Source organism: Eurypyga helias, unplaced genomic scaffold (assembly GCF_000690775.1).
Source record: "Eurypyga helias isolate BGI_N326 unplaced genomic scaffold, ASM69077v1 scaffold9208, whole genome shotgun sequence".
NCBI lineage: Eukaryota > Metazoa > Chordata > Aves > Eurypygiformes > Eurypygidae > Eurypyga > Eurypyga helias.
Genome location: NW_010267533.1, coordinates 1 through 26,908, shown reverse-complemented (window position 1 = coordinate 26,908; position 26,908 = coordinate 1). Strand labels below are relative to the sequence as shown.

At 44.2% G+C, this 26,908-nt stretch overlaps 1 protein-coding gene across 1 annotated transcript in view; it reads right to left on the bottom strand.

Moving 5' to 3' along the window:
* ADAMTS17 (ADAM metallopeptidase with thrombospondin type 1 motif, 17) overlaps window positions 1–17,852 on the bottom strand; it is a 175,757-nt gene extending 157,905 nt beyond the window's left edge. The window contains exons 1-2 of the mRNA XM_010157450.1: window positions 17,717–17,852; window positions 1,855–2,027 (exon numbers count right to left, since the gene is read on the bottom strand). Of these exons, the coding sequence (XP_010155752.1) occupies window positions 1,855–2,027; window positions 17,717–17,852 (309 nt within the window). The remainder of the gene's footprint in view (window positions 1–1,854; window positions 2,028–17,716) is intronic.
* Window positions 17,853–26,908: the final 9,056 nt, after the last annotated feature.

Here is a 26,908-nt window from a genome sequence, read left to right as displayed (position 1 = left end):
ATGAGGATCATCAGGACAGATGATTAGACACATTCAAAGTACTCTCACTGCCATAACGCCCTATCCCAGCCCCAGAAGAACTGTGGCACACAGTGGCAAAGTTTTATTATCTCACTGATGCATCAGTGCAGAACAGACTGGGGGAGGATCGCTGGGCTGCCACTGAAAATAAAAAGCACCCGTTACCTCTCTCGAGGTCCCAAGAATCTGAAATAAGGAGGGAACTCAGCCTTGACACACACGTTACATCTGAATATGCATTTCTGTTAGTCCAAAAAGTGACTTGAGGAGCAGATTCCTTCAGAGATGAACTTAGGTTCTGCCTGCTCACTGCAAAACCGGTATGTGAACTTAAAGCTGGAGGACCGTGGCTTTCAGAAGTATAAGGGTCTTGTGCCCCCAGAAAACACATCCTTAAACACAAGAAAGCCAGTAAGTAGACCCTGAAGTGACAGTGACTTGAATGGACTTCCCGCAAGAAGACATTTCCTACAAACCGATCCAAATAAATATAGGGACACAATGAAGCCCTATTAAGTGGCTATTGTCACAGCATGCTAGAAGGCAAAATAAGAGGCAGAGGAAGGGACAGAGAAAAGCAGCTTGTTAAAGGAAAACACTAGTTAAACAAACCCCCTGCTTAATCAGCAAAGCATTTCACTACAGGAGAGCTCCCTCACACCAGTGCTTGATAAAGGAATACAAGACGTCTTAAAAAGCTGTTGTCCCATAGCCGGATTATGCACTGAGCATCCATCACTCAGCTCTCCACTGGGAAGCATGACCAACCAATTACTGTTAAGAACTTTGACTTTTTTCCAAGCCAATTTGCTGCTCCTGAACAACAACAGAGCAGTACTCAGGAGAATGACCGGTTCCTGGATGTTACAATAGCATGGGCAGAGGAATACAAGCTTCCTCCAAGGCTTCCTTGTGCAAATGCCTCTGGAAAGACCCCTGCCACCTCTGTGCAGACTTTTCAGTGTCCGCATCCAATTTAGCCGTTATCTCTTCAATGGCACTGCCAAGTGAGAGAGCAAGCATTCATTGTGAGAGGCTTTGTGTTCCCTTATCAACTGAGACAGAAAGCTTAACTACTAGGACAGCTAACAAATTAACACCCACACTTCATATGAGCTTGCGGTTTCAAAAGGCTCTCCCCGCTCCCGGCAGATTCCCTCCAGAATTTCTAGAATGCTGTGAAAGCCCAACTCTATCAACTATTTAGAGGTATGATCAGCACCACTCCATGCAGGACAGGAGGTCCTGGGGTAAAGAGATCAGCTGGCAGTTTGGCAAGATGTTTGCCATGGCTTCCTCCCTTGCTGTAGAAAGCACTTTAATTATGTAAAAATCTGAGATAAGCACTTTCTAACTGACTTAAAGCCAGTTTTTCTGCTGGAAATCAATGACTGCTGTCTTCAGTAACACTTTGACTGGCCACTGCAAAGAAATGTCTCTTATGAAACAGATGGGCCGTGGAAATCTTTAGGAACCCAAGAAACATCATGTCAGACAAGACGATCTATCCACTCCAGGATACTCTCTCTCTTCCAAGGTAAACCATAGCAGTACAAAAAACATGAAAGAAAATACCACTCCTGAACAATTATGGAATATTTCCTAATCAAAAACTTGCAATTTCCGTTTTTTATTGTGATGTCCTTAAGTGAATACAGGGAATGACACAGATGGGGGAGAAGCAGCACATAACACAAGAAAGCCCAAACCTTTCCTCATACCTCAAGACAAAACAGTTTCCCAGTTCAGCTGTCAAGGAAGCCAGCTTTAATCTACCCTGGATATGACCTGTTTACTCTTGACTCTTCTTTTGAGGGTAAAGTGCCTACTTACCATATTCATAACGGTGAGGATGAATCTTTGGGCAGCCTCCGCACCATGGTATTGGACCATATCAGCATCTGCCACCACCAGAGTTTCTACCGTGTACTCGTTGGTAAGTCGAATGGCGTTTCTTCTCTCCCTCCAGTCACTGGTTGACTTCACTTTCTTTTGTCTCTTCTTTTCTAAAAGTCAAAATACTTATTAAGGCTGGCAGATCATAATAAAACACACTTTTCAGCAAACATTCCTGTGCACATTCAGAATCCAATGACCTTTAATTAAAATGTGCTTTGTTGATTAAAACAAGCAACCAAGAGGTTCCACTGCAAGTACATCTGAGTGCAGACTCTTACGAGACCAACAGGTTACATGCAGATAGGAAAGAGGATGGGAAAAGAGAAGTCCAGAAGAGCATAAGATTACCTGTTATTCAAACCAAGAAGTCGTGCTCTTGCAAAAGTTTCAGAAATTTGAGATCTTGCTTGTAAAAGGAGTAACATTCCACTATTTCGGAACAAGTGTTAATTAAGGAAGAATCTGTTGAAGAAAACTTTAGCATAGGAGACTGTGTTTTGGGATCCAATGTACATTCTAGACTCTGCAGGTTCTCCTTAGCCAGGGAAGTTGTAAGATATTCCTAGGGTCAATATTTCCATCAGTTACATTTTTCACTCGCTACCAGCATTACTAGAGCAATGTAACAGAACATAAGCTAGAGTCTTAAAAATTTTAAATTAAGTCAGATTGTTTTGGAACATGCGTTATTGGCCAATTGCAGAAGTCTCTGGATGAAACCCAAAAGTGCAGAAGGTCAGGCTAGATAAGACCTTTCTTTGCTCATTTATTGCTATTGGCATGAGCACCAGCACCAGCAGCTGCAGTCACCGGCCACCTACGTGCAGAGCTCACATGCCTCTTTATTGTGGTATGTGTACCAAAAGCAGGGGACTCCCTTGACCAGCTGATCCTTAATGAACTGAAGCTACGAGAACCTGTGAAAAGGAGTCCAGGCCTAGAAAGCAAAGCAGTAGTCAGCTATCATTAACACAAAAATTAAAACATGGAAGTTAAACCTTCCTTCCTCCAAACTAAGGGACTAATGTATTAGTCATTTGTCCTCTTCTAAACCAAAAGGTGAAATGTGTTTCACAGCTCAAAGGCAGATGTGCAAAGCAGCTGAGGCATGAACAAGGGAGAAATTAAGTTCAGATCTGATACTGAATCTACTCATTTCATTACAGGCACAAAAAATATATTCATGTTTTCAATTGTAAAATGAAAGAAAAGCAAATGAAGTCACTAAAACAAATGTATTTTGCAATAAGAAACAAAACTGCCAAGATTCACTGCAATTACATCTTACTGTTCAGCCTGCACTATACTATGGGTAAGATACTAACACTAGTATTAACGCTGATGTCTTCCAATGAAAGAGGGAGCACAACACACAACAGGTCCCGAAACAGCATAAACACAACATCCAATGCAAAAGTGACACAGGACAGACCATAATAGACGATCAAACAGACACCTCTTACGTCACACTACACATGCTGCTCATTTCCCAGAGGAGAGGATCACTTTTTAATTTAACTTAAGACCCTCTCTTTGCAAAGCACCATCCCACAGCAAGCAGATCTCAGTTAGTCTTCACTGATCCTGTTTTTCCACAGCCTGTTTACCAGGTCCCTTACATAATTCAACTTGAATTTCCCTACTTTCCCAGGCTGGTAAATGCACTCACATCCAGATCATCAGTTTTCCCTGACTGACCCTCTTGTATTCAGGGTGATAAACTCCATCAGCTGTAAGTCCCTCAAAGGCCACCAGAAATGGACCCTCTGCCTTCGCTCATACATTTTCTGTCCTGTCAATATGCACATTTGCACACATCCATCCCATATCCCCATTCTGAGTTGTCTATCTCTCAGCCAGTATAGCTCTGTACAGGCTTTTCTGCCCAAGGCATCAACTGTCAACACTTGGTACATAATTTAAACTGAGAAAACAACCATGAAATTTGATTTGAATCTTTTTTGAGAGAGTTTGGAAATATCCCTCTGGGTCTAAAAAGACAGACAGGAGCCCACAGACAAGCCAAAAATGAAAACTTGGGGTGCTTATAAATAATGGAAGCTACATGCCAGCAGCAAGGATGAAAATAACCAAGTTACAAGGCTTCTTTTCACATGGACTGCAGAACAGCCACAGAAAGTGCACAATCATGGCAAAGCTTCCATAGAGCAGGGGATCTCTGTGTTTCTAAGTGGTTTAGAAAGGTAATAAAATAAACTGGAGTGATGATACCAGAAAGAAGAAAAGACAAATGCACCTTCAATTTGCCAACTATGAAAAGGAGATGATTTCACCAAACCTCTGTGAAAAAACTCCTTTGTTTGTTTATTGGTCTCATTCCACCCATCCCTCCCTCTGCACAGCCACATGTCCTTAGCTGCCGTACTTTCAAGGTTCTCTTTCAAATACCCGGGGATAAGTCAGAGAATAAGGAAGAGAAGGCAAATTACTTCAGTAAGAACATTGACCTTTTGGGTCTTCCTGCTAGCAGCTGGAACCTTTCTGGAAGTAACAGCACCTCCCCATCAAATTCTTATTTCGGTAATTCCTTAACATGAATTAAAAGTATTTAGCTGGTGTAAATCTCCTACCTATAGAGAAGTTGCCCTTATGGGAGGCTAGGCCTAGACTCAAATGATAAAATAAATTCAGAGTACACTAGGTTTTCACTTCAAAAATCTCCTTTTTGGTGGAAAAGACCACCTTTGTGTCAGAGGAGGAACCCACTACACTAGGCTAGCTTGCCCTCTGGGGAGAAGAGATCATGCCATGGTCATTTGCCATGAGATTGCCCAGCATGATCCCTCCTCCAGAGGCAGATGAAGGACTTGGCAAGGCTTTGCCAATTCCGCTCAGCACCTCTTTGCAGAAGGCAGCTGTGCAAAACTCTGAAAGGTGTGATTTCTGGAGAGCAGCAGTGTAAAGGGACTCCTGGGCAGATTGCTGAGTAGTCTTGGTTCACACAGAGTCTCTGGCCCCCATTCTTCCATGAGTTCTACTTGAAGCTGTGGATTGGCTGCTTTCCACTGGGTGGTAGGGATTAGAGGTTGTGTGTGGAAAACCACCACCCCACAGGCTTCCCTAGAAACACAGCCAAAGTGACCTAATGTAGAAATCCGGGCTCTCAACCCTCACATCGTCCAAGCGTAAGCCTACCAAGCCCTTAAAGCAGGCAACATGTAATGGGCTCAAGGGAGCGTACGAAGAGCTCAGGTCGTCACCAATGGTGTTTTTTTTAGGGAAAGCAACACAGACTACTTGATCAGAAAAGTGAGCGTGTGTCACTTTTAATTTTCCCCATTCCCTTTTTAAGTTTGTAGCTTCTCTGTAGGGTAACCTCTTTATTTTTTCTGTCCTTTTTGTCCTTGCCAAAGGCTGCTTTCAGAGTGGTCTCTATTTGCATCTTCCTGCCTATTACACATGCAAACAATTTTCCAGCATAATCAAGCACATGGAGAAAACACAACCATCATTTGCATGGATGAACTATCACAAATAGAACAAAAGAAATACACACATCCCAAATATCTCGGACATTGGATGAAGAGGAGAAAGATCCAAAACCAACAGTAAAAATCCTCATTAAACACATCTGCAACTCATACCTGAGGTGAGTCAACTTTATGGAGGCATCAAAAAACCCCCATCTCTAGACCCTCACTTCAGAAACAAGCCAGCACAAGTCTCACTCCCGCCCCGCATGATTTATGGACTACGGGCAGAGAATCCCTCCATGAGCACATGAAACCCCAAACTAAAATAAACATCAGCCATTAAAACAAGGATTAAATGCTTGGTGGATTCTTTATTTGAACAAACTGATGTTACAAATTTTGTGGTGCAGATGTTAAGTGTTAGTGTGAAGGCATAAGAGGCCATAAAACATGGGCAGGAGCCTGTCAGAGGAGTTTACATTGTGAGGAGCACACATAACCAAACTGCACGCTATTTTAGGAGTCAGGTGTTCCCCCCTTAAGAGGTCAGAGAATTTCATGTGAAATACGAGCTGAAGCAGTCAATCTACAACGCAGCACGTATGTGCTGCGGATGAGTAGGCACAAGGGACATTACTCTTTGCCGGGCACTTTGACAGGGTGTTACACAGTCTATCTGGCCAAAAATTCCACCAAATTCAGGACTGTTAGGTGAGGGGAGAAGGGCGATGCACCCCCAGATCCTGAGTATAAAATGGATGTAACATTACACAAGTTCATTAGCTGGCTTTTATTTACAGGGTCTTACCTGTCTTTGGCTAGTAACCTGCAAAGCAACATGACGGTATCACATTCTGTGGTCCAGCAGCCTTGAAATCTTCCTCAGAATGACAAAAAAACATAGTCCCTACTGTGATCAGAAGCACAGCAGAGCTCTTCTGAAGCCTCAGTAGGAAACTCCTTATGTTCAGTGCTTTTTATGGCAACCCAACAGATGTACAATTCCAAAGCAACCGCCCCAAATGACCTTTTCCTAATAGACACCAAAAGCCCTGTCTAGCACTGTCTGGGTTTTGGCACATTCTTGCGGTAACTGCAGAATCTCTTCCTGCTCCTCCTACCTCCCTTCCAACAGGATTTCCCAGGCTCATCTGAAAAGCAACCTCTTCTCCTACAGCCTTCCACGTTTTTTCTCCCTGATCTTTCCCTTTGCCATTTTAGCTACCTCATTCTAGTTAAACCTACTGAAAGTTTCTGGATGCAGTTCAACAAAAGCCACAAATAAAAGTAAAATTGCAGAGTCCTTCCTGCAAGACCAGATTTCTCCCGAGAAGCTCTTTTCTACTGTTGCCTTAAAAATCCTCTCCAGTTCTTCCTCAGGAAGCCCTGTGCCAACTTCCCCTCACCTATGACCCCTTTAACACCTCTATACACCCTCTGTTTTCCTTTATGCTGTTACTTCAGCAGCATAAAAAGGAAGAGAGAGCACGCACGTGGGGCAAACAGCTAATGTTAGTTCTCCCTACGCCCCAGGAACTTCTAGAGAATCTTTCATGGTATTCACATTAGGCAGGTTTTATTAGTTTCACTTAAGAGTAAAAATTATCACCTCTCCAAAGCAAAACAGAGAAAGAAAAAGGAGATGCTGCACACAAAGCAAACCTAGAAATTAAAGAAAGGAAGTTCTTGAGGTATATGCTTACTAGTTAACCTGAAGTTTGCTGAATTATCAGAGGGACAGGATGCCATCAAGCTTCTGTTACCAGCAGTAGGATACAAACACCTCTCAAAAGGCTGTCAATTGTGTGTTTAAAAGATCATTACACTGCATCTGTGTCTCTTGGGCATTACTATTTAATCTAGACACTGCACTAATTTCAAAGAAATTTTCAAATCTAGCTTAATGACTTGATTTCATTTCAAATCAAGAAGGCAAGGTGTAAGGTGAAGCCCAGAAGTGAAGTGGAAAGGGGAAGTCAGCAGCAGCATTTACATCCAAGGACCAGAGCAAAAGCAAAGCCTAAACAGAATACAGTCAGGCTTCCTTCCTAGGTTGAATTAAGACCAAGGGGTGTTGAGTTGAAACACAGGGAAGAGTTAGTCATTTAAAACCCATCAAGAGAAATATGCTACAGTTCAATCAATCTACTCATGTTTGGATCTCACAGCAGAGCTGCTTCCAAGTGATTTATTGAGCAGCTTCTTCAAAACACTGCCTCGCATCACCACGGTGGATGCCCACAAGCTGTACAAGGCAGCAACTTTGTTTGCTCAGCGTGGGGATCCAGTTGCTCCTGGTTAGAAGCAAGGCAGATTTCAACAGGCTTAGAGATCTGAGCCTTCCAGGATGACAAAACGTTTGCTGCAGAAGTCAGCCCACTGAAGGGTATGTGCTACCACAGCCCGAGATAAAGAGCGACCACAGATCACGGAACAGCTCAGAGCTGGGAGATCACCACAGGCACATAAAGGGGGCCAGCTCAAAATTCATGGATGCCACCAGAAACATCCCTTCACTGCCTCCTGCGGGCTTTACATCCAAAGCTCTGTGCACGGGACACCTTGCAGCTGCAGTGTTCATCCATACAAGAGAGAAGCTCTTTTCAAAACACTGATCTCCTGAGGGGAAAAAAGAAACTACACTTCAGCTCCAGGGGCCTTGCTCCACACAGTTCCTTCCTTGACACCTGTCCTGTGGCATCCGCCTCGGAGTAGACACAAGTAAGGGTTGAAGACGGAAACAAAGACAAACAGGCATTATTGGAGTATCTGCCACAGCCAGCACTCCCCAGCCATGGGAACATGGAGCCTTTTCACCTCTGCCAGGCCACAGCACAAAATCATCCCTGTGTGATGGTCTTTTACATCTTCATTAAAAGCTTGGGATTTCATTTTTACCACAGCTAAATGATGCCAGTGGGTAGGATGAAAAATGGTTGCTCATTCAAATCACAGCTGATTACAGACTGAGAGCTGTCCTCTCATTCTTAGTGCCTTGTCCTGCAAAATGGTTATGCACCCCCAGTATCTTTCTGACTACAATGGCAGACAAAATCATGCATCAACTAGTAGGAAAAAGGATCATTGCATAGCAGCATGGTCCACTGCTCCCCAGTCCACCTCCCAAAAAATGCTGTTGTAGGTTTGGGGTTTTTTGTTTGGTTCGTGGTTTTGGTTTTGTTGGTTTTGATGTGTTGTTTTGGTTTGTGTTTTTTTTTTTCCACCGCCACTTTCATACCAAATCACAAGTTCATGACTATTTGTCTGGCACAGCAGCAAACAAGAATTTGAGACAGAAGTCACGAACTCTGCGCTGCATCTCAAAACAACACAGAGATTTTATTGCAAGGATCATTATCCAAGTTAGTCTGCGGCTTGGACACGTCAGTTAAAACCTTATTCTTCTGCAAAACATACTCAAACATCAACTTACTGCATCAGGACTTTGCCTTTAATGTGAGGCCTGTAAGAGAGCACAGGATAAGTACTATAATCTCGGCCTGCTCGCTGGTTCGATTTGTCAGCCTAAGTTCAAAGATTGCCACCTCCTGAACTATGTGCACCCATTCCTTTTAAAAGGACACCTTCATTGCAGGCTTTCCAGCCAGCCACGAGGCCTCACCCATGTAACACAGCCAGAGAAGATGACTTAATGTTACAGAAAGCTGGCACAGTGAGCACTGCTTAATGGTAAAAGTAGGAATGGAAATACCTGCTCTGCCATTCCCTGTTAGCCTCTGTGCCTCAGTGTCTCATCCTGTATTTGACTTGCTCTGTTACTAGCTGTAAACTCTCTGAAGCTGAATTGATTTCCTTTGTGACAGAAACACAAAGATCCCAACCTGCTTGGGGCTGTGGGAGAAGATCCTGTAACACAAATATAATTAGGTCCATGTGATCAGGAGTGATGTACACAAGACTGAACCCTGACTCCTCAGTTTTGATCACTTAAACTCAGCAGATTTAAGACCAATCACAAAGCACAGTCCTAATCCACTTCAGGGCTTTAGAGACTACAAAATGCTTGGCTGCAGTTATCCTGTGAAAAATGGCATCATTGGCCTCCAGGATTATTTTATTTTAATGAGTCTTCAGTGAGCATGCTTGATTTGTGGAGAATGTTTTTACAACTGCCAGCCTTACCAGCCCATCCTGGGCTTTGGCAGCTGAGCTCTGATTCCTTCTGCTGAGGTTGGAAGAGCTCAGGGACTTGCCAAACCAGGCGCTCCTCTCCCACCGTCTGACCTCACCATTACACCTACACCTCAAGAGAGGTGGCACAGACCTCCTTGAAAGCCAGGAAATTTACTCGTGGTGATTTGAAAATGCCAGTAAAGAATACCAGTTCATCTCCCATAATGGTGTTGGCTCAGTAGGTCGAAGAGAAGTAAGAAGTAGCGTAATAGTTATTTTTAATCCTTAATGTATACAAATATGTCAAACTACACAGGGAACAGATCAGCTGAGAAAGAAACTGGCAGTTTACAGAGCAACCTTCAGATCCAGAGGCTCTTGGTACCACCAGCTCAGAATTAGTAGGCTGATTTGCAAATAAAAAAAAAAAAAGACTGCTTGAGAGTTAGAGGTTATTGACTAAATGACCTCTAATTTTCTGTGCCTTCAGTCCTGGGTTCACAGCCTGGGACATCTATGACTGTGCACTCATACAAACTACTTCAAAGGCATATTGGAGCTTGTGAACAGAGGCAAAACCTGTCCCAAAGTGTTCCCATCTGGGCCACACAAACATGTAGGTGCCCAATGCTTGGTAGCTTTTATAAGAGAGATCAAGATATCTGCTGAAGGTCAAAGGTTAAACAACATTAGGAGTTGAGGCCAACAGAGTCCCAATTCTTGGCTCTAACCCTGAGCTATGATTTATGATATGGAAAAAGCAAAAGACAGCTAAAAGGTAAGTGATGTACCTCAGTCTCCTTGGAGCCTGTCTGCCTTTCTAGCCAGAATGATCACCTGAATATCCATGACCATCCTTCTCTCAGGATGGTGTACACCAGACAACCTACCTCCTCTTCACCACCTGCCAGTGTAGATTTCATTAAGCTCCAAACCAGCACTATGTTTTATTAGCAACCAAGTGAAGGAGCAGTGCAGCTCTACTGTATGCAGCTCTGGAAGGGGAAGAAATTTGTACACTACATGTATTTGCATGTCCTCTTTTTGGTCTCTTTTGCACCTTGACAGCTGAGGAAGAAGAAACTGGAGTCCCTCCCCCTCCATGTTACCCATAGTGCCCTCATGCTAAGGGCTTCATCCAGAACAGACCAGCAATAAAACTTTGCTTGCCACATGTGATGGAAAAGGACACAGACTGCTCCAAAAGGCTGCTGGTTATCAGCCATAAGGAAACAATCACACACTTACAGGGAAAATCCAGACTCCCTGTTTGGAAGAGCAGGGACCTGGAGAAACCTAGGGATTTATCCACACAAGTGAGACATACTCCCATGGGTAACGTGCTGAATTTCTGATACAGGGAATACTTCTATGCTTGCAAACACTTAATCACATTACATCTTCTGTACAGCCCATTGTTGAAATCCTTGCTTTAATTCTTCAACAGATGCTTCCTAATACGGACTAATACCGGTTGCATTACATCTCTCTATTTTTAGTGCACATGGTTTTTTGGCCCTAACAACTGCTATTTCAGGCCAAGTCAAACCTGCAGAGAAAACACAGCTAGGAGACAATGATTAAAGATGGGAAAATGCAACGTAGCAGTAACATGTGTTTAGGATTTATACCTGTTCGGGGAAAGCGGTCCCTACATTTGATACCTGCATACTAGCACTTATTTAAATTATTGCCAGCTTTGATCAATTGTTAAAATAGGTTGAGAAGTAACTATACAGAGAAGCAATGCATTGTTATTTTGTGAATTACAATATTGATCTTCCTGTTTTTTTACCATCTGCTTCTCTCCATGCAGCACATTTGCATTAAATGAAAACTGGTTCCTATAAACTGACAAAAGGGTTTAAAGGAAACCCACATTTAAGAGTAATTTATGATGTCTACATCATAAACATGAAATAACAACCTTGCCTCCAAAGACAAGCTGCTCCTCTCTCTCTCTCATGCTCCTGGGCTGTATTTTATATCAAATCCCTTCTATGTAAGGGGACTTTAATCCATCACCGGAGACCTTTGGAAAAGTAGTAACACAACTTACTTTTCCCAAAGAAACAAGGTTTTATGACATGGTTAGAGGAGATTCCTAGGCTTTCATAACATGGTTTGATTCCATCTTTAACATCGACATTTTCTCTCATCAAGAAAAAAAAAAAAAGACAACTGTTTCCCATCCATAGACTTTGACAGCATAGGAAACATGCAAAATACATGAACAGAGCTCAGCAAATCAATTAAAACTACTGTTGTTCATTGATAGTTAACTATATCCATTTACTGCAGCCCTGGATGTGGTGGATATTGTCACGTGGCAACAGCTTTTTTGTGTACATTACAAGGTCACAGAGAGACAGGGCAATGGAAGCAGCTCGCTCTCCGGTGTACCTGAGATAGCCCTGCAGCTACCTCTCGTCCCCACAAACTGAGAAGTTTATTCATGGAAGTCTAGGCCAAACCTGAGGGCACTGCAAAAATCAGGTATGATGCAGTAAGATATCTTTTTTTTTTTACCCACATACTCATATGTATCAAAACCTACAAAATTCCCTATGACTCCATTCTTTCTCCATAAGGAAAACTAGACAAGAAAGTCAAACTTGCTCTTTCAAATCAGAACAGTGTGTGACAGCAGGTTTGTACCCCAGACACAGCCCAGTGTCACGATGAGAACCGAAGAAGTTTCACATCACTAGTATGAAGCTATTTCCCATGTTCCTAATGACGCCATGCTTCAGAGCAAACGAAACCCAACCTTTCCTTCCTACCCCCTCACAGCATATGCACCTGGAAACCTTTTAATAGGTTTTCTGTTTGCTTCGCAGGGGCTCATGTTCATGCCTGAGCAGAAATGTGCACTGCGACTTGAACTCTTTCTCCTGCTCGATGACAGGTGATAAAAATAATACGTATACACATATCATATGACTAACAATAGCACCTGGCCCGTGGTGATGGGATCCGTCTTTTGCTGCTGGAACACTTCAGAATTTAAACAAAGGAATTAAAACATCGGCCCTGAAACTACAGACCTGGGATTTTTTTTTTAACCCATTAGTAGGCACTTTCAGATTCAAATCTCAAAGATCCAGTCATGCAAGACTCTAAGCACTTTCCCATTCCTGACTACAGCCAATCCTCTTTACAGATTATTCTGGGAGAAATTTGGCTCCCACAAAGTTCTGCAGTTCTGAAAATAATTTCGAGTGATATAGGACATGTTACGCCACTTAGACTAAAGGAGTTTTTTAGAGAATTTAACAACCACTTCTCAAACCAGACTGCTAGCACTACCTAGCCTCAGGGAACTGTTGGGCTCAGTTTCCCTCTCCCATGGCTGGGGTCGGTGAGGAAAGTATCACACTTCTGGGAGGAACACAAGAGGAATGCCTTTAGGAAGCTGTGGTCTCTATCCCCTCAGTAGTGCTGACACATGGCACTTCCTGATTAAATTCATCTCCCTTTCTTACAATGCTTTCCTCGTCCCCCCTCCACGTCATTACATCACCATGCATCTTATTTTACAGTCAATTAGGTTTGTGTATCACAGGGCCATTGCTGCCAATAGAAATTTGCCATGGAGCAATTTAGCCCTGTTAAAATGCTTATGATATGTTCAATAACTAAATTAAAAATTAAGGATCTGATGCTTTGTTATTATATTTGAGTCCCAAATAATACGAGATCGTGCTAGGTAGCACTGAATTATATCATTTTAAGAAGGAAATATCTTTAGAGGCGATTCTTGTCTGTTGAGAAAATACAAGAGCAAAGGACTGGAAAATTGCCAAGCATGGCAATTCTGTGGCTTCGAGAAATACTCCTTTTATATTGTATTTACACAGACATGTATTTTTCTGACTATGTTGTTCCACAGTACAGGATGTGTACCTAAAACGTCTAACGTGTGACTATTTCCCACATATTTACAACCTCCATTCTTTCCTGCCAAGTTTTTGCCTGGGTGAGCCAAATTAGTCAGTGAAAAACAACCTCGTGTGCAAATCTGATCAGTCCTTCACTCCAGCGATGTTGGTGAGTACCATAGTAAAGAGACCTTTTCCCAGGAGAACTTCTGGAAGCATGCCCCCAGATCATCATTTCCACACAATTTCATTAGGAATGGACCTTTTGTGTGTCAGAGAGGATTAATTTTTTTGTTTCTAAACTTCTTGTGCACAAAAGTTAATCCAAACCAGACAGGAGTCAATTAGGTCATTAACGTGCTAAGCCTATTAACAGCCATGACTTACATTTCTTTCCCACAACAATGAAAAACATTCAGGAGTCTGCCTTTAAGTGGCAAAGCCCATGAGCAATTTCATTATTTTATGACACGGCTACTTGAAGCGGAGGCTGTTTGCACGAGCAAGCAGCACTCCCCACAGCGCAGCTGTCGGGTGCTTTGCTCCCTTTTTAGCATAGCCAGCCTGCAGTCAACACAGAATCAGCACCCAAGGGACACAAATTCTGTTCCCAGTCATTCTGCAAACTCCTGTGTGATCCTGGAGCATGGCAGAAAAATCACACAGTCCCAGATTTTCCTCTCCTACCTGCTGGGGAAAGGACTAAAGCAATCCTGGTCTCATACAACAGTCAGAGGAGCCCATGCTCTCCGCAAATCCCGTCCCAGTTTAGCCCCTCAATTAGCATCAGGTAAGAAAAAAATCCAGTCACAGAACAAGATACATAGCCTTAAATAAATTTTACATCAGACTATCAATCTCCCTCTGCCTCAGAACACAGCCCACGTGGCCCAGCCACCCCCTCTGCGTGAGCTGAGCTATAGTAGTAGGTGTGCATGTGTGCTCTTAGCCCAACAAATACGACTTCACCCACTTTGCTTGCAGCAGGGAATTCTAGTTCCTCAGCCTGCCTGTGGATTAGGAAGCAAACAGATACGTAATCAGTCTTGCTGACACACAGAGTTAAGTGCAATCACATCGTGTCAGACCAAGGGTCCACTTAGCCCATGCCATGAGGTTCCCCAAGCTCAGGGCCTGCCAGCCTGAGGGGGACAAAGCTTCCAGGGAGGATTGCAGCAACTGTGGGGTCTATTCACAGTCCCTTTTGGACACAGAAGGAAAGAGCACCATGTAGTGGGTTCCCAGAAGCCTTCAGGAAGCAGTAGGTGCTACTGAAAACACTTTTTTTCAGTGTCCCCATTTAGTGTCTTATTTTTACAGTCGTGATCCCACTCACCTCTTCTTTCCAACTGCAATCCCATTTAATTACCCAATGTCTCTCCAATTTCCTTTCCTTTCTTCTCAGGGAAAGGATTTCACTTCTGCCAAGGACAGGCAGCACCCTGCCCCTAGACAGAAGGTCAAAAGGTTCAGTGGCAAAGGGATGAGGCAGATTTCCTGGACTCATTTTTGTTTAATTCAGCTTTTAACTAACATCTGTCTTATTTTACAGTGTAAGAATTTTGGAGCACACTTTCTATGAACACAGTGCTGCAGCACCTACATACAGTACTTGGCTAGAAAACCAGAGTGGTGCTGAATGCTGATGTTTCCTCTAAAAAGAGACACAGGGGATCTGTAACTCTAACCAGAACCAAGATTTCATACTCGGAGAAATCAAAAAGAAGATTGGCTTAGTCAGAACACATGAGAACGATAAACCTGCTGAACTAAGAGCTCAACTCCACACGAGAGAAAATAAAGGTCCTGGCTACAGGATTTCGCAGCAAGCAGTGCCAGCTAGGAGGCAACCTGAAGAGCAAGCACAGGTCATCTCTGCTGCTACACAGCCCTGCTTAATAAAAAAAAACCAAGAGATACAAAAACATCAGATATACAGGCAAACTAAGTTCATGGCTGTCTATTCCAGTCAGTTCCTTCAGACCTCTCCTTCCACTGCTGTTCCCAGGAAGCTTTTTGTGCCTCCCACTGTCCCTTTTTGCCCAACACCACCACTTGTTCCTGACCATTCAACTGTTCCCAACCTAGCGAGTCTTCCTCTTGTACCCACTAAACTTGCCAGTCCTGCTTCCCGTTTTGTCCCTTTGGCAGCCCAGCAGAGGACAGCACAGACGCCTTGACCCACTGCCTCCATTTAATCTGCAGTCTATCCAGTAGAAGGCAGAAGCTGGAATATTGGTGGGGTAATGGAGCAGGAAAGGAATAAAAGAAAAGAATATAGAGGCACACTGAAACCTAAAGAAGAAATTTCAGAGAGTTCATAAAAAATAGCCTCTCTGCAACCCACCCAGACTGACTTACTTCCAGAAAGGATACAATTCAATTGCTCAAAAGAAGCCAAAAACTAGACCGGTTTATACTAGCTGACAATCTGATTGGCTTTAAAAATGGGAGAAGACAGGATATAATCAGTGAATAGTTAGCCATTTTCTCTTGAAATAATAATATCAGCAGCTGTTTTATCATTAACACCAAACAAAAAGCACGCACCCAAATGAAAAGGGTGCAAGGCAGCCTCATCTTTTCAGGATTTAAGCTGCTAAGCATCAGAACACCTGCAATGTTTGCAGCAGTGCACCCACTCTTTCAGGGAAAAAAATACAGTAATGCAACTGACCTTCTGTGGTGCCTTGACCAGAGGAAGGTGAAAGACAGGAGAAAAATATTGGCAGGACCATCATCACCAAGGAACTGGATCTCTTTGCTATTAGTCTCCCATTCCAATAGGGACACTAGAGCTTAAAATCAGACCCACAATCATCACTTTGGTTTTGTTTTTAAAAAACAACTAACACCGTCACGCTGGGTCACAGCTGAAGACCGGCAATTTGGAACATGCCACCAGCACCTCACATACCCAGGGAGACCCATAGAATTTAATCCCTGGATCCTAACACTGGCAAGCTGTGTCAGAATAACACTGGAAAGTGAACCCAGAGCATTAGAGAATGCCTACTATCAACTGCCAGACACAATTAAAATCTAAATCATGGCCATTTCTCAGGAAGCTGGTTCACCTCCTAACTCATGTTATACTGCACTGAAACAATACACCTCATATTGCTAAACTATATAAGCAGAAAAACGCTAGAAATTGCCTGAGAAGTTGTTGTTTGGTCCAGAACAGCTTCATGCACACGAGGCACATCTGCATTTTAGCTGCTATGGATCCACAGCCAGTGTAACAGGATGGCAGACAAAAACTGCTCAAGCACTCCACCACCTAACTCACACAGGACCCTTGCTGTTGATATCCAAACTAGTTAGATTAAAGTTAGCCTAGGGATATCACATTTTGGACTCCCAGACCTCAATCCTGAGTTCACAGATCTCCAAGGAAAGTCGAAGACCTTCAAAGTTTCTTTGCCATCTCTATGAGCTCATTCCCTCTCATACAAGGCAAGAGGGGAGAAAAAAATTATTCTTACAAAACCTTAAAGCAAACAATTTAAAAGTTGCCACTCAGAAGAAACAAAAAACCATACAGCATGACAGCTAGAGCTTAAGTTTGATGAGTCAAACACCAGAAAGAAAAAGCAAAATCAAGTTCATAGTTAAAAAAATTACCTTGCCGAACTACACCTGGCAGTTTCAAATGCACATAAGCCCATACAAAAGCAATTAAAAAAAAAAATTACAAAGTCTGCCCAGTTGACCATGTGCTCTGTTATGGATCATCTGCTCTGCTAGAGGGAAATAATGATAACACACGAGAGGCCAAAAGTATATGGTTTTACAAGAGAAACTGCATCTCTTCCCCTCTCCAGATATCTTTTCATCCTGCAATGAGCTGGATCCCTGAAGCTGGACTCCACAGATGATACTTCTGATTAAATTTCATGGAAGTATCTGAAGAGACGCTTTCTGCATCCTGAAACGCGAGGCTCACCATTCTACCCACGCCTCCTTGGCTCAACTCCAGTGGAAAGGTGAGATGAAAGAGCACTCCTCACCACTTACTTCAGTTTCAAAATTTGGGCCGTTGCTAACAGCACCACGAATACCTGCCTGAGCAGCAGTCACATCACACGGTTAAAGCGAAAGTTTACTCTGACCCGTCGTAACGTGCATCTTCTGACACACTGAATGTTACAAAAATTGTTAGGGCATATGCTGTATCTGTGATGCGACTATTGCCCACAGTAGCAGAAGGATTCATTAATGCATGCTAATTTTTCACTGCTCCAGCTGCCCCAACACTTGAATAAATACAGACATATCTGGCAGAACAACAGTTAAACGTAATTGCATACTCATGGCAGTTCTCTCGAGGCACTTCAAGCTCACCTGCTACAACCCTGCAGTGCTCATCAGGAATGTGCGGCTTCACGGGATGGCTTGGTTTTGTGGATCGCCTATGCCTGATGAAGTGTTCTTTTCCACTAAATGAGGTCTCTGATGTATTCACTGGTTGTATTAGCATGTGCTCTGATCCAATTTGGATATAGCCAACCTGTCCACAAAAGAGAACAGAAAAAGCCCATCAGTTTGGTATCCTGAACTTAGACCGGTTCATCGCAATCATTATTTACAGCGTGAGGAAATTAAAAGGGATTATTGTGTTCAGTCTGCATAATACAGACTAAAGAACTTCCTCTGCTTCTCATTTATTTTTTATATCACTGCACACTATTTAGAAACATTGTGCACTGTATACGTACAAAGAAAAGGTGGGGGGTCTTGTCAACACCTTTCCTTTCCCTTCTTCCCCTCCCTCCAGCTAGAGCACCACTCGAGCTGAAGTGAGGTCATAAGTATGACCTGCAAAGCCACCCACATTTCTTCAAATGAGGACCAAATACCTCTTCTTGACTACAATAGGGACCACATAGTAAGCACTGCTCTCCCTAAAAGCCATGGGTTGGGTTTCAGAGGGCAAATCAGGAACGGGCTGTTGCACAAGTTACGAGATCTTCCACCACCCCCAGAATAAGTAACACAGCGAAGGCAAAGACCCTGCCTAAGTAACAGTAGACTCCATAGGCTACAGGTCAGAGCACTAAAGCCCTGCCTTTCTTGCACCAAGTCCAGACCTTACACCAGTGCTGGCAAGAACATCTTTGGAAGGCAGCTTCTTCCCCAGGAGAGCCCTCCTCTCCTTGCAACCCAGGAGTTTTAAGGTTCTTTTATGCCTTTTCCACTCCTTTTCTGGCATGAAGAGAGTGAAAGCAAAGGCATCACCTTCAAGCTTAACAAAGCCTCCAGGTTTAGTAATCAACACCGAGGTTATAACACACTGGAGAACGGAAATATGTACATGAGGGTTTCTTACTTTTCATTGTACTAATGCAACGATTATTTGTATTGCAATTAAAAAAAAAAAAGAATCTCAAAATACAGTTTGAGAGAACTCTTTAGGCCTGATCCAACTTCTGCTAGCAACAGAAGGGCTCATCTGGCCTGCCAAGAGGCATCAGATTGTGCCTGTGGTACACCTGATAGGTAAAGGAGCTTACAAAGGGGTCCTGCTAGGTTGCATGCCTCTAACACCCATCCTATACATATAAAAAGAGACCAGTCTTTTTTTTGCACACACACACCCCCCCGCTGTGTCCTGTGCCAGCCAGGCAACCATCCAAATAAATGCTCTGCACGTACATGCAAATACTATATATTCAACAGCTGACTGTACTAATATGATTTATAATATACATTACATACATACTGTATATTGTACATTTCCACACCTCCCTGCCAAATTCAGTCCTCACGTACACCCAGGAAATCCCTTTGGCCTAGTATTTCCAGCAAGAGGAATTTCTGCTAACAGAAATGAGAGCTCTCCGCTTTTGACAGCCGTACTAACTCGACAACATTCAGGGGAAACCAGGATTTCTCGGAAAGGGTCACTGATTTCAAAAGTGCACTTGGAAAAAAAATAAGAGCAGTGTCTCTATTTGCTGTGGCTGCAAAGCACAGCAGTAACAATTAGTCCCTGTGTTAATGGGACAAGAGACACCTCTTTTAGGGTCTTTCAAAAGAGACCCTGCCCTTGGGGCAAGGTCACTGGTTAAGTATAAAATGCCTCCACACCTCCCAGAAGGGCTTCCCATTAGGAAGAAGAACTCACATTATTTCTTGGCCCTACAGAATGCATACCAGTTCACAAGACCCCCTCTGCCCTGGAGTTTCCAAATGGGCTGCCTCTTCATTTAAATTACAAGTTGGGCTTAGTCAGAATTGTTTCAGAGACAGCAAAAGCTCGAGTGACTTATTCTTCCAGCCTCCTTTACGATGGTCTCTACTACTTCCCCTACTTGTTCCAGTCTTCCAGCTGGGAGGTAGCCCCAGCCCCCTTTTTTTAATATAGGTTTTAATTATTTAGAAGAAGGGTTGTAAATCTGGTGCCATGGTACTAAAAGCCACACCAGAGCTCCTGAAAGACTGCCAACCATTTTTGTCGGTGCCAAAAATATGTAAGAAGAAGTCAGTTTCATCACCACCCGACATTATCCCAACTTTCTGGCATCGAGTGTGAAAATAATTTAAACCATTGGAAAGGACTTATGTTTCACATTTGCTCTGGAATTGTGAAACCTATGGAGGGAAGGAGCCATGCGTCTTCACCCTGGAATAGGTTAAGCAGCAATCTCAAGTTTAACCTGACAAGCCAAGTAGAGTTTCAAGCAGGAAGGATTTGTAGGATCGGGCCTGTAAAGTATTTCTGGGGAGTTAAAGTTTTCCCCAGACTTGCCAGTTGGGTTCTAAAGAGTCCTCAAACCTGTTGGCCCCACCGAGATCTTTTGGACCTGGGTAATTACTTTCCTTTTTCTGTAAGAAATGCATTCCTCACGTCGCCTCCCTCAAATCCTCCAACCACCCGACGCTATATTGTGCTCATCTCAGCACGAGACGTCAGACACCAGCACTAGATAAATACGCCATGCTTTTCTTCTCTAGGCTGTACGATGTTCAGAGACTGCAGAAAGCTGGATTTTGAAGATAAAGAAGTAAAACAGAAGACCACATAACTGTCAGAGCTGTTTTTCCCACATCTCTGGAAACCGTTCCAATTAAATAAAATGCTTTGGATCTGCCAATTCCCATTTGCCTGGGGAGATGCATATCAAAAGCTGGGATACTCCCTCTCATCCTTCTTTTGCCGCGAGAGCCCGTACGAACAGGACCTGCCACTGTGCCAGACCCCAGTATCAGTGTCCAGGAAAGCAGCTGCTGCCCAGCCCCACCATCCCAGAGCACCCGACACACAGGAGTCATCAGGAGCCCAAAAATTCAGAGGGGTGTAAAAGTTGCTCATCATCTGCGTCATTAATCTAACCTGGACCATACAGCTGAGAGAGTCACGCAGCTCAGCTAACAGGAAAGGCTGGAATGATTTCAGCCTCGAAGGGCAGGCAACCAAGCTGACAAGTTGATTAAAATAAACAATAATCCACACTTCCCACTACAGCCCCACTCACCACCGTGCTTAACAGTGGCTGTATCTTTCATATTAAGGATATTTCACATCCTTAATTTAGAAGTCAGCTCATTAGCAAGGAAGGCCCTGTTCTCCAAACCGCCAAAACATTCTCATGCTCTTGTCCAGAGTTTTATGCACACATCCATCACCCGAGCAAGCTGCTCACTCTCTGATCTACTCCTGCACTACCAGTAGCTCACTTCTAGACATTATCTTCTTGGCCAGTGGAGCTTTTTAATGACAGCAGGGAAAGGAGGAAGGCCCTCACGCCGTCTCACTGAAATCACAACGGCAACAGCGGGACTGTTAGTGCTGGCACACACAGAGCATCTGTAATCACATCGTCCTGCTACGCTGGCTTCGCTATTCCCTCTCTGGACAGCTACTGGTGGAGCTGCAACAGCTCGAGGGCGAACTCGGGACAGGAATCCAAATCTTCAATGTTCTCTGCACGTGGTTCTGGACCTTCCCACATGTTAATACTCTCCAACGGTTACACTATTTTTCCAGCCCTTTTTATTCTCACAACATCTTTGAACGAGATCTGTGAAATGCTGAATCTTTAACAGATTTTTCTTTTGCTCCTAAGTGTTCATTAGTTACCTACACAGGAACATGCTGAAAAGAGCACAGTTTTAAACATCTGACAAATTCCATCCCCTTCTCAATTTCTCAACTGTTACACTGTAAATCTTACCTTAACCATTTCCTCAAAGTTAAAATGTTTAAAGTGAAGAACAAAAAAACAACACAAATGCAGTTTAATAAAGTTGGCTTTCAGTCCTGTCCTCATTAGCCATGTTTCAGCCTTAAGTTAGTTATTATTTACAAGTGCAATTCAAGCAAATTTAAACAAGAGCTTTAAATTAGGTCTTGTTCCAGTGTCATTTCAGGTTTACACTCAGTTGTAAGAGCAGATCATACCCAAGAATATCTGACTGCACCTCTGTCCCAGCCAGCCCCAGCCTCTGCGGCTGCTAAACAAGGAAACCACAATGTGCTCTCCCTTTTGTCCACTGTGGAAGGGGAAAGAAAATCCCGGCATGGTAATTTTAAGAGGTTTAACTTTTCAGCTCATGGACCAGCCATGGATGAATGCCAGACAGCTCCTCTCCCAGACAAGAGAATTCAGCAGAGCTGAAGGTTTCCTCAGGGGAAATCGTCTCTCATTATAATCCTAGCATGCCTGCACTGCCCTGCCTCCTGTAACACCAGAGGCTCCTGCAGTCACCTGAAGGGCAGCACCGCCCTGACACACACAAAAACATTCACTACCACTGGACAGGGATTGAGCTCGCTGAGCTTCAGACATCTGCTCTAAACCAGGCATAATCTCCCTCGACAGTCAGTGAAGAAAAGCAAACACCTCCGAAGGCACAATCCACTAAACTGAAGTACCTAAGAAACAGGGTGAACCATCAGGGGAAGTGCTCTTTGGGAATGCCCATCTTTCTCTCTCTCCTCTTTATAACCAGTCAGGCTTCAAACCAACAAACTGCAGCCCCTTCTGTATTCTTCTTCCTCTTTTCCACAAGGATAGAGATGATTCACCATTTCACTAGGAGTTACTGCTCGTTCCCTGGAGCCTACAGCCCAACCTACTTAGTTCTCCTTGCCCTGACCGGCCTTCCATATTGGCTCCAAAACCACACTGAGACACTCAGTTCCTGCATAGGCACTTACACCCACCTGGAAATCAGGGAGAATTTAGAGACCCCAGAAGCAGCTAAGCATCCGAACAGCGTTTGTATCTGGTCCCACAGCATCACTGGTGAACAGCAACGTGGGCAACAGCAGGGGCAGAATTGCCCAGGTACTGCAGTTAGCTGGAAAACACATTTCTGGCATTTAACCTTGGTTAGTACCCAAATGCACCGTCATAGCTCTCTAACAATCACCATTTTCCCTTATCACCACCACCAAACTTACAGCACACCTCTGTCCAACCTTCCTGAAATAAGGAAAACACTCTGCTGATACAAAGTCCAGAGGGATGCTCTATCATCTCCCCTTGTCCATACTTGCCAAAGCTTGTCTACATCTACTCCCTCACGAAGTACGTGCACGGTACCAAACTGGGAAGCGTAGAGGACACGCCACAAAAAAGAGCCACCACTCAGAAACGTTTCAAGAAGCTGGAAGATCTGTAGGAATTGCATTAGGTTTAACACTGGTCAACGTACATGAAGTTTGAAAGAAAGGAAGCCCTTTCTTCTCCATGTTGATTGTATGAGACTATACTGCAAAATGTTTATGGTTTCCCAACTTCCAGCATGTATTTCTTGTGGTGTGGCTTCAATTACTCTATTCCATCCTATAACAAGTTCTCATTCCATGAGCCCTTATAATGCATATCATCCACTTCCACTGATCCAGTCTGCACAAGGAGTCTCACTGAATTCAAAGGAGGCAAAAATGTGGTGTGAAAAAGTTAGATGAATGAGCCTGAACATGAGACACCACCTCTACCCTTACCTCAGTTTAGAAGGACGAGCCCCTTTAACTAGAGACAGGCCAAAGAGCAGCCCAGAATGCAAAGTCAAGATTCCAGATTTCAAAATGGAAAAGAGAAGTTCCTGAGAGTTAAATCTCTGCCTCCAAATGCATCCCCATGATTTTCAGCTTTCAGGTAAGGTTCCTGAGCAGACTAGAGTTTTCAAGTTCATTTCTAGGTCAAATCTAATGCTTTTTTTACACGTGCACCCATGACCCTCTTAAAACTATAACTGCTTCAAAAATGTACTTATAGAAATAAGAAAAGCCTACACCAGTTGTAAGGTACTGACACTGCAGTCCAACACACTGCAGAGCAGTCCAGCACTTCAGCATGTGAAAGTGGCTCTACCATCAAAAAAGGTAAAAAATGAATAAATCCAATGAAGTATTTGGGAATCCCACATTTTGCAGACAGCTGGAGGAAGCACTCTGCAATACACAGCTGGAGATGTCTCCCAAAGGGCACAGGACCCTGCCTACCTCTTTTATCTCGGGTCTGCAGGACTGAAAAGCCCTGCTACTACTCAGAAAAAGCGTCGTTGCAACCACAGCACAAACACAGGGTGGTCAAGGGCCTCCTCTACCGCGCTCTCCAGCTTCAATCAAAAAACGATCTACAGGTGACAGCGTTCTGTCAAACTTTGCTAGAGAGGGTAACACAGAGGTCAACAGTCCAAACAGAACTGTGGAACTGCACCTGAAAGCAAGGGATGAGTAGATATGAGATGTATCCAGCACACTGGAATTTCCTTGCTGGTGGCAGATCTAACATATGTCATCTAGGAACTGACCTCAGACTCAGAAGCAGAGACCTTAGTTCCACTACACAACTCCGCTCAAGGTAACATCCACTGTGGCCTTACAAAGCTGGAACTTTCCAAACGTACAGGAAATTGCCTCTTCTAGTACTTTGCTCCTGCCTGTGTCCCCCCAGCACCAGCACAGGACAGCTCAGTCCCACAGGGTGGTCAGAATCCAAGTGTTTACACAACTGCACTCCACAAACGGGATCCAGTCCCACCAAGCTGAAGTGCTTTTCAGGAACACAGTACCTCTTGTCTACACTGCAACTCCCAGGTTGTCAGGAGGGACAAGAGGGTTGGAGTATCCCCATGGGCAGCACTCTAACTCTGCAGAGGAGACCTTAGGTACAGCAGTCCTAAGCATGCTATGGCCTGATGTAGCTACACAAGCACAGCCACCCTTCTTGATGCAAGTTGTAGCAGGAAACTACAGCAGACCACATACTGGTTAACAGCAGCATCTGCAGAGTTTAAATAACAAAGCACAACCTTCAGATGCCACACTGGGAATCTGGTATTACCAGGAAGCAATTGCTCAGTCTCGTAGCTCAGTTGTCACGCCACTGTGTCAGGGATTTTGGTTTTATTAAAACTCTCCTTGCCCTGATCATTTTATATCACTTTTCGTGTGATTTATCGCATGGTTGAGGAATACAATTACAACAAAGTCTGAGCCGGCTGGAGATCAGGATACAGTGTTATTACCTACTCTACTTTTAGCTACCAGCTTTTTCTGAATGAGATGTCCTGATCATCCAGTTGGAGTCGGACAAGCACTCCCACACTGGAGTTTTCAGGAAATCTCCCACTGCAGCGCTAGCACTGCTCAGGAGACAAGTGCCAGGATAAACAGGCTGCAAGGTTTCCACTATCAAGGTCTTTCCTCTAGCCCAGTGTGCGGGCCTTGTCCATACCCCTCACCCCATGAAGCTGTGCTGCTGATGAGGGCAAAGCCTTATGCTTTCTGCTGCAAACAGGGCTTAAGGGAGCAATTGGAAAATTCCAAACCAGCTGTAGGGAAGGTCTTGCCAAACTAGGAGGCAAAAAAGTCTGGGCTCTCAAGTCACTTGACCTCAGTTCCACTCATGGCAGATGCAAGGCTTCCTCGATAATCTGAGGGAAACTCTTAATTCCTCTGGCTTCTGGAAGCATCTTACCACTCAACTGCATAGCTTTCACTGCAGGTATGCTGATCTAGTGTGGCCACTGCAAGACTGTGAAAACACTGAAAGCAGGCTAAAAGCTGATATGTTTCCTGCTTAAGAACAGACTTAGGAAGCCAAAAGGTCCATTTAGCTACAACAAGAAGGTCTATCTCCATGGTCACATGGATCAATCTAATGAAACCATTTCAAAAGTTAATGAGGTTCATCTTCAGGTTAGGTTCATCCTAAAGACACTTCAGTTTCCTGTTCTCTCGTTCCGAGTTCACAAGGGTGTTAGGAACATTTAACTCCTCACTCATATGTATCTTGCATCTGCTTTGACCCCTTTTCCCATTCCTAGTGATTATGTGAAGAGTAAGTGAACAGGTTCCTCTAACAGGAAAGGAGTATCCCAAGATGCAGAAATGCATCGCTCTCCCAACACATCTGCCCGCACCACTCAGCACTCCCAGCACCAGATCCACAGGCAAAGGCAGAGCTTTGCCACCACTGCCACTTACACACACAGCAGTACGGGCTCTGGTCCCCAAGAGCTGCCACAAACAAGCAGCTTTGACACCGATCACCGTTTCATCCCACGTTCATCCACCTAGCTCAGTTACTTCAATTAGTCGTTGCTCAGAATTCATACGACACAAACAGATATTGCAATGTTGTGGCTCGTATTTGCAGAGTAATGAACAAAGACTAACTAGTCTTGTTTCTTTTCCAACTTTTCTACTGGGAATATCGCCAATCTTTTTCACTCCCCCTCCTCCATTCCCTGATCTCAGGCAGTTAATACTGTGCCTACAACTACATTCCTCTTTTAAAAAGGTTCCTTCTCTGCCTCTTTGGGGCTTTTCAGCTCTGCTGGAGTAGGTAGCTTTGGAAGCCCAGCACTTCATGAACGGGATTAACAAAACGTGCCTAGTGACAAAAGGACAGAGCTGCTAGTGATTTACAGCTTGAACTAGAGATATCAGTTTTAAACTCGGCGTATACAGCTCAATTTACAGTGCCACTCAACGACTCGGCATCTCGGAGCCACTGGTGTCTCGGATAAACCTGAGGCACAGCGCCCTCAAATGGCTCCGGAACCACGGCTCAAGTGCAGAGCACATCCAGTGCTCCTTCCTGCAAAGTTTAGGACGAAATCTCCATCCACAGGCCCGTCGAGGCACTGGGAGCCTGTGCTTAACGCCCGGTGACTTTCTGAGGCACTCTCAAGTTGTCAGCTGTACTGACGAGCCTTCCTCACCAGAGAACACAGGCTGTCCCACATCACCTCAAGATGGTGGGAGGAGACCTCAGGCCCTGTGGAGCCACCTGAAAACACTAGAGCCTCAGGTCGAGAAATCCTGACACCTGAGGTGGGAAAAGCATCCCACCGGAGCCAGATGGTTCCTCCGACCGTGCCAGAGGTGTCCCTACACCACAGCTCCCACGAAACACCCTCGCACACCAACACCGACTGCCCAGGCTGGACGGGAAGAGCCGGCTGAAGACCTGTGGGGCCCGCTGTCCCAGGCCGTACTGCTGCGGGAGGGGGGCCGAGATGCCTCAGCGGGACCCGGCCACCAGCTAAATGGCGCGGGTACAGTGACAAGGG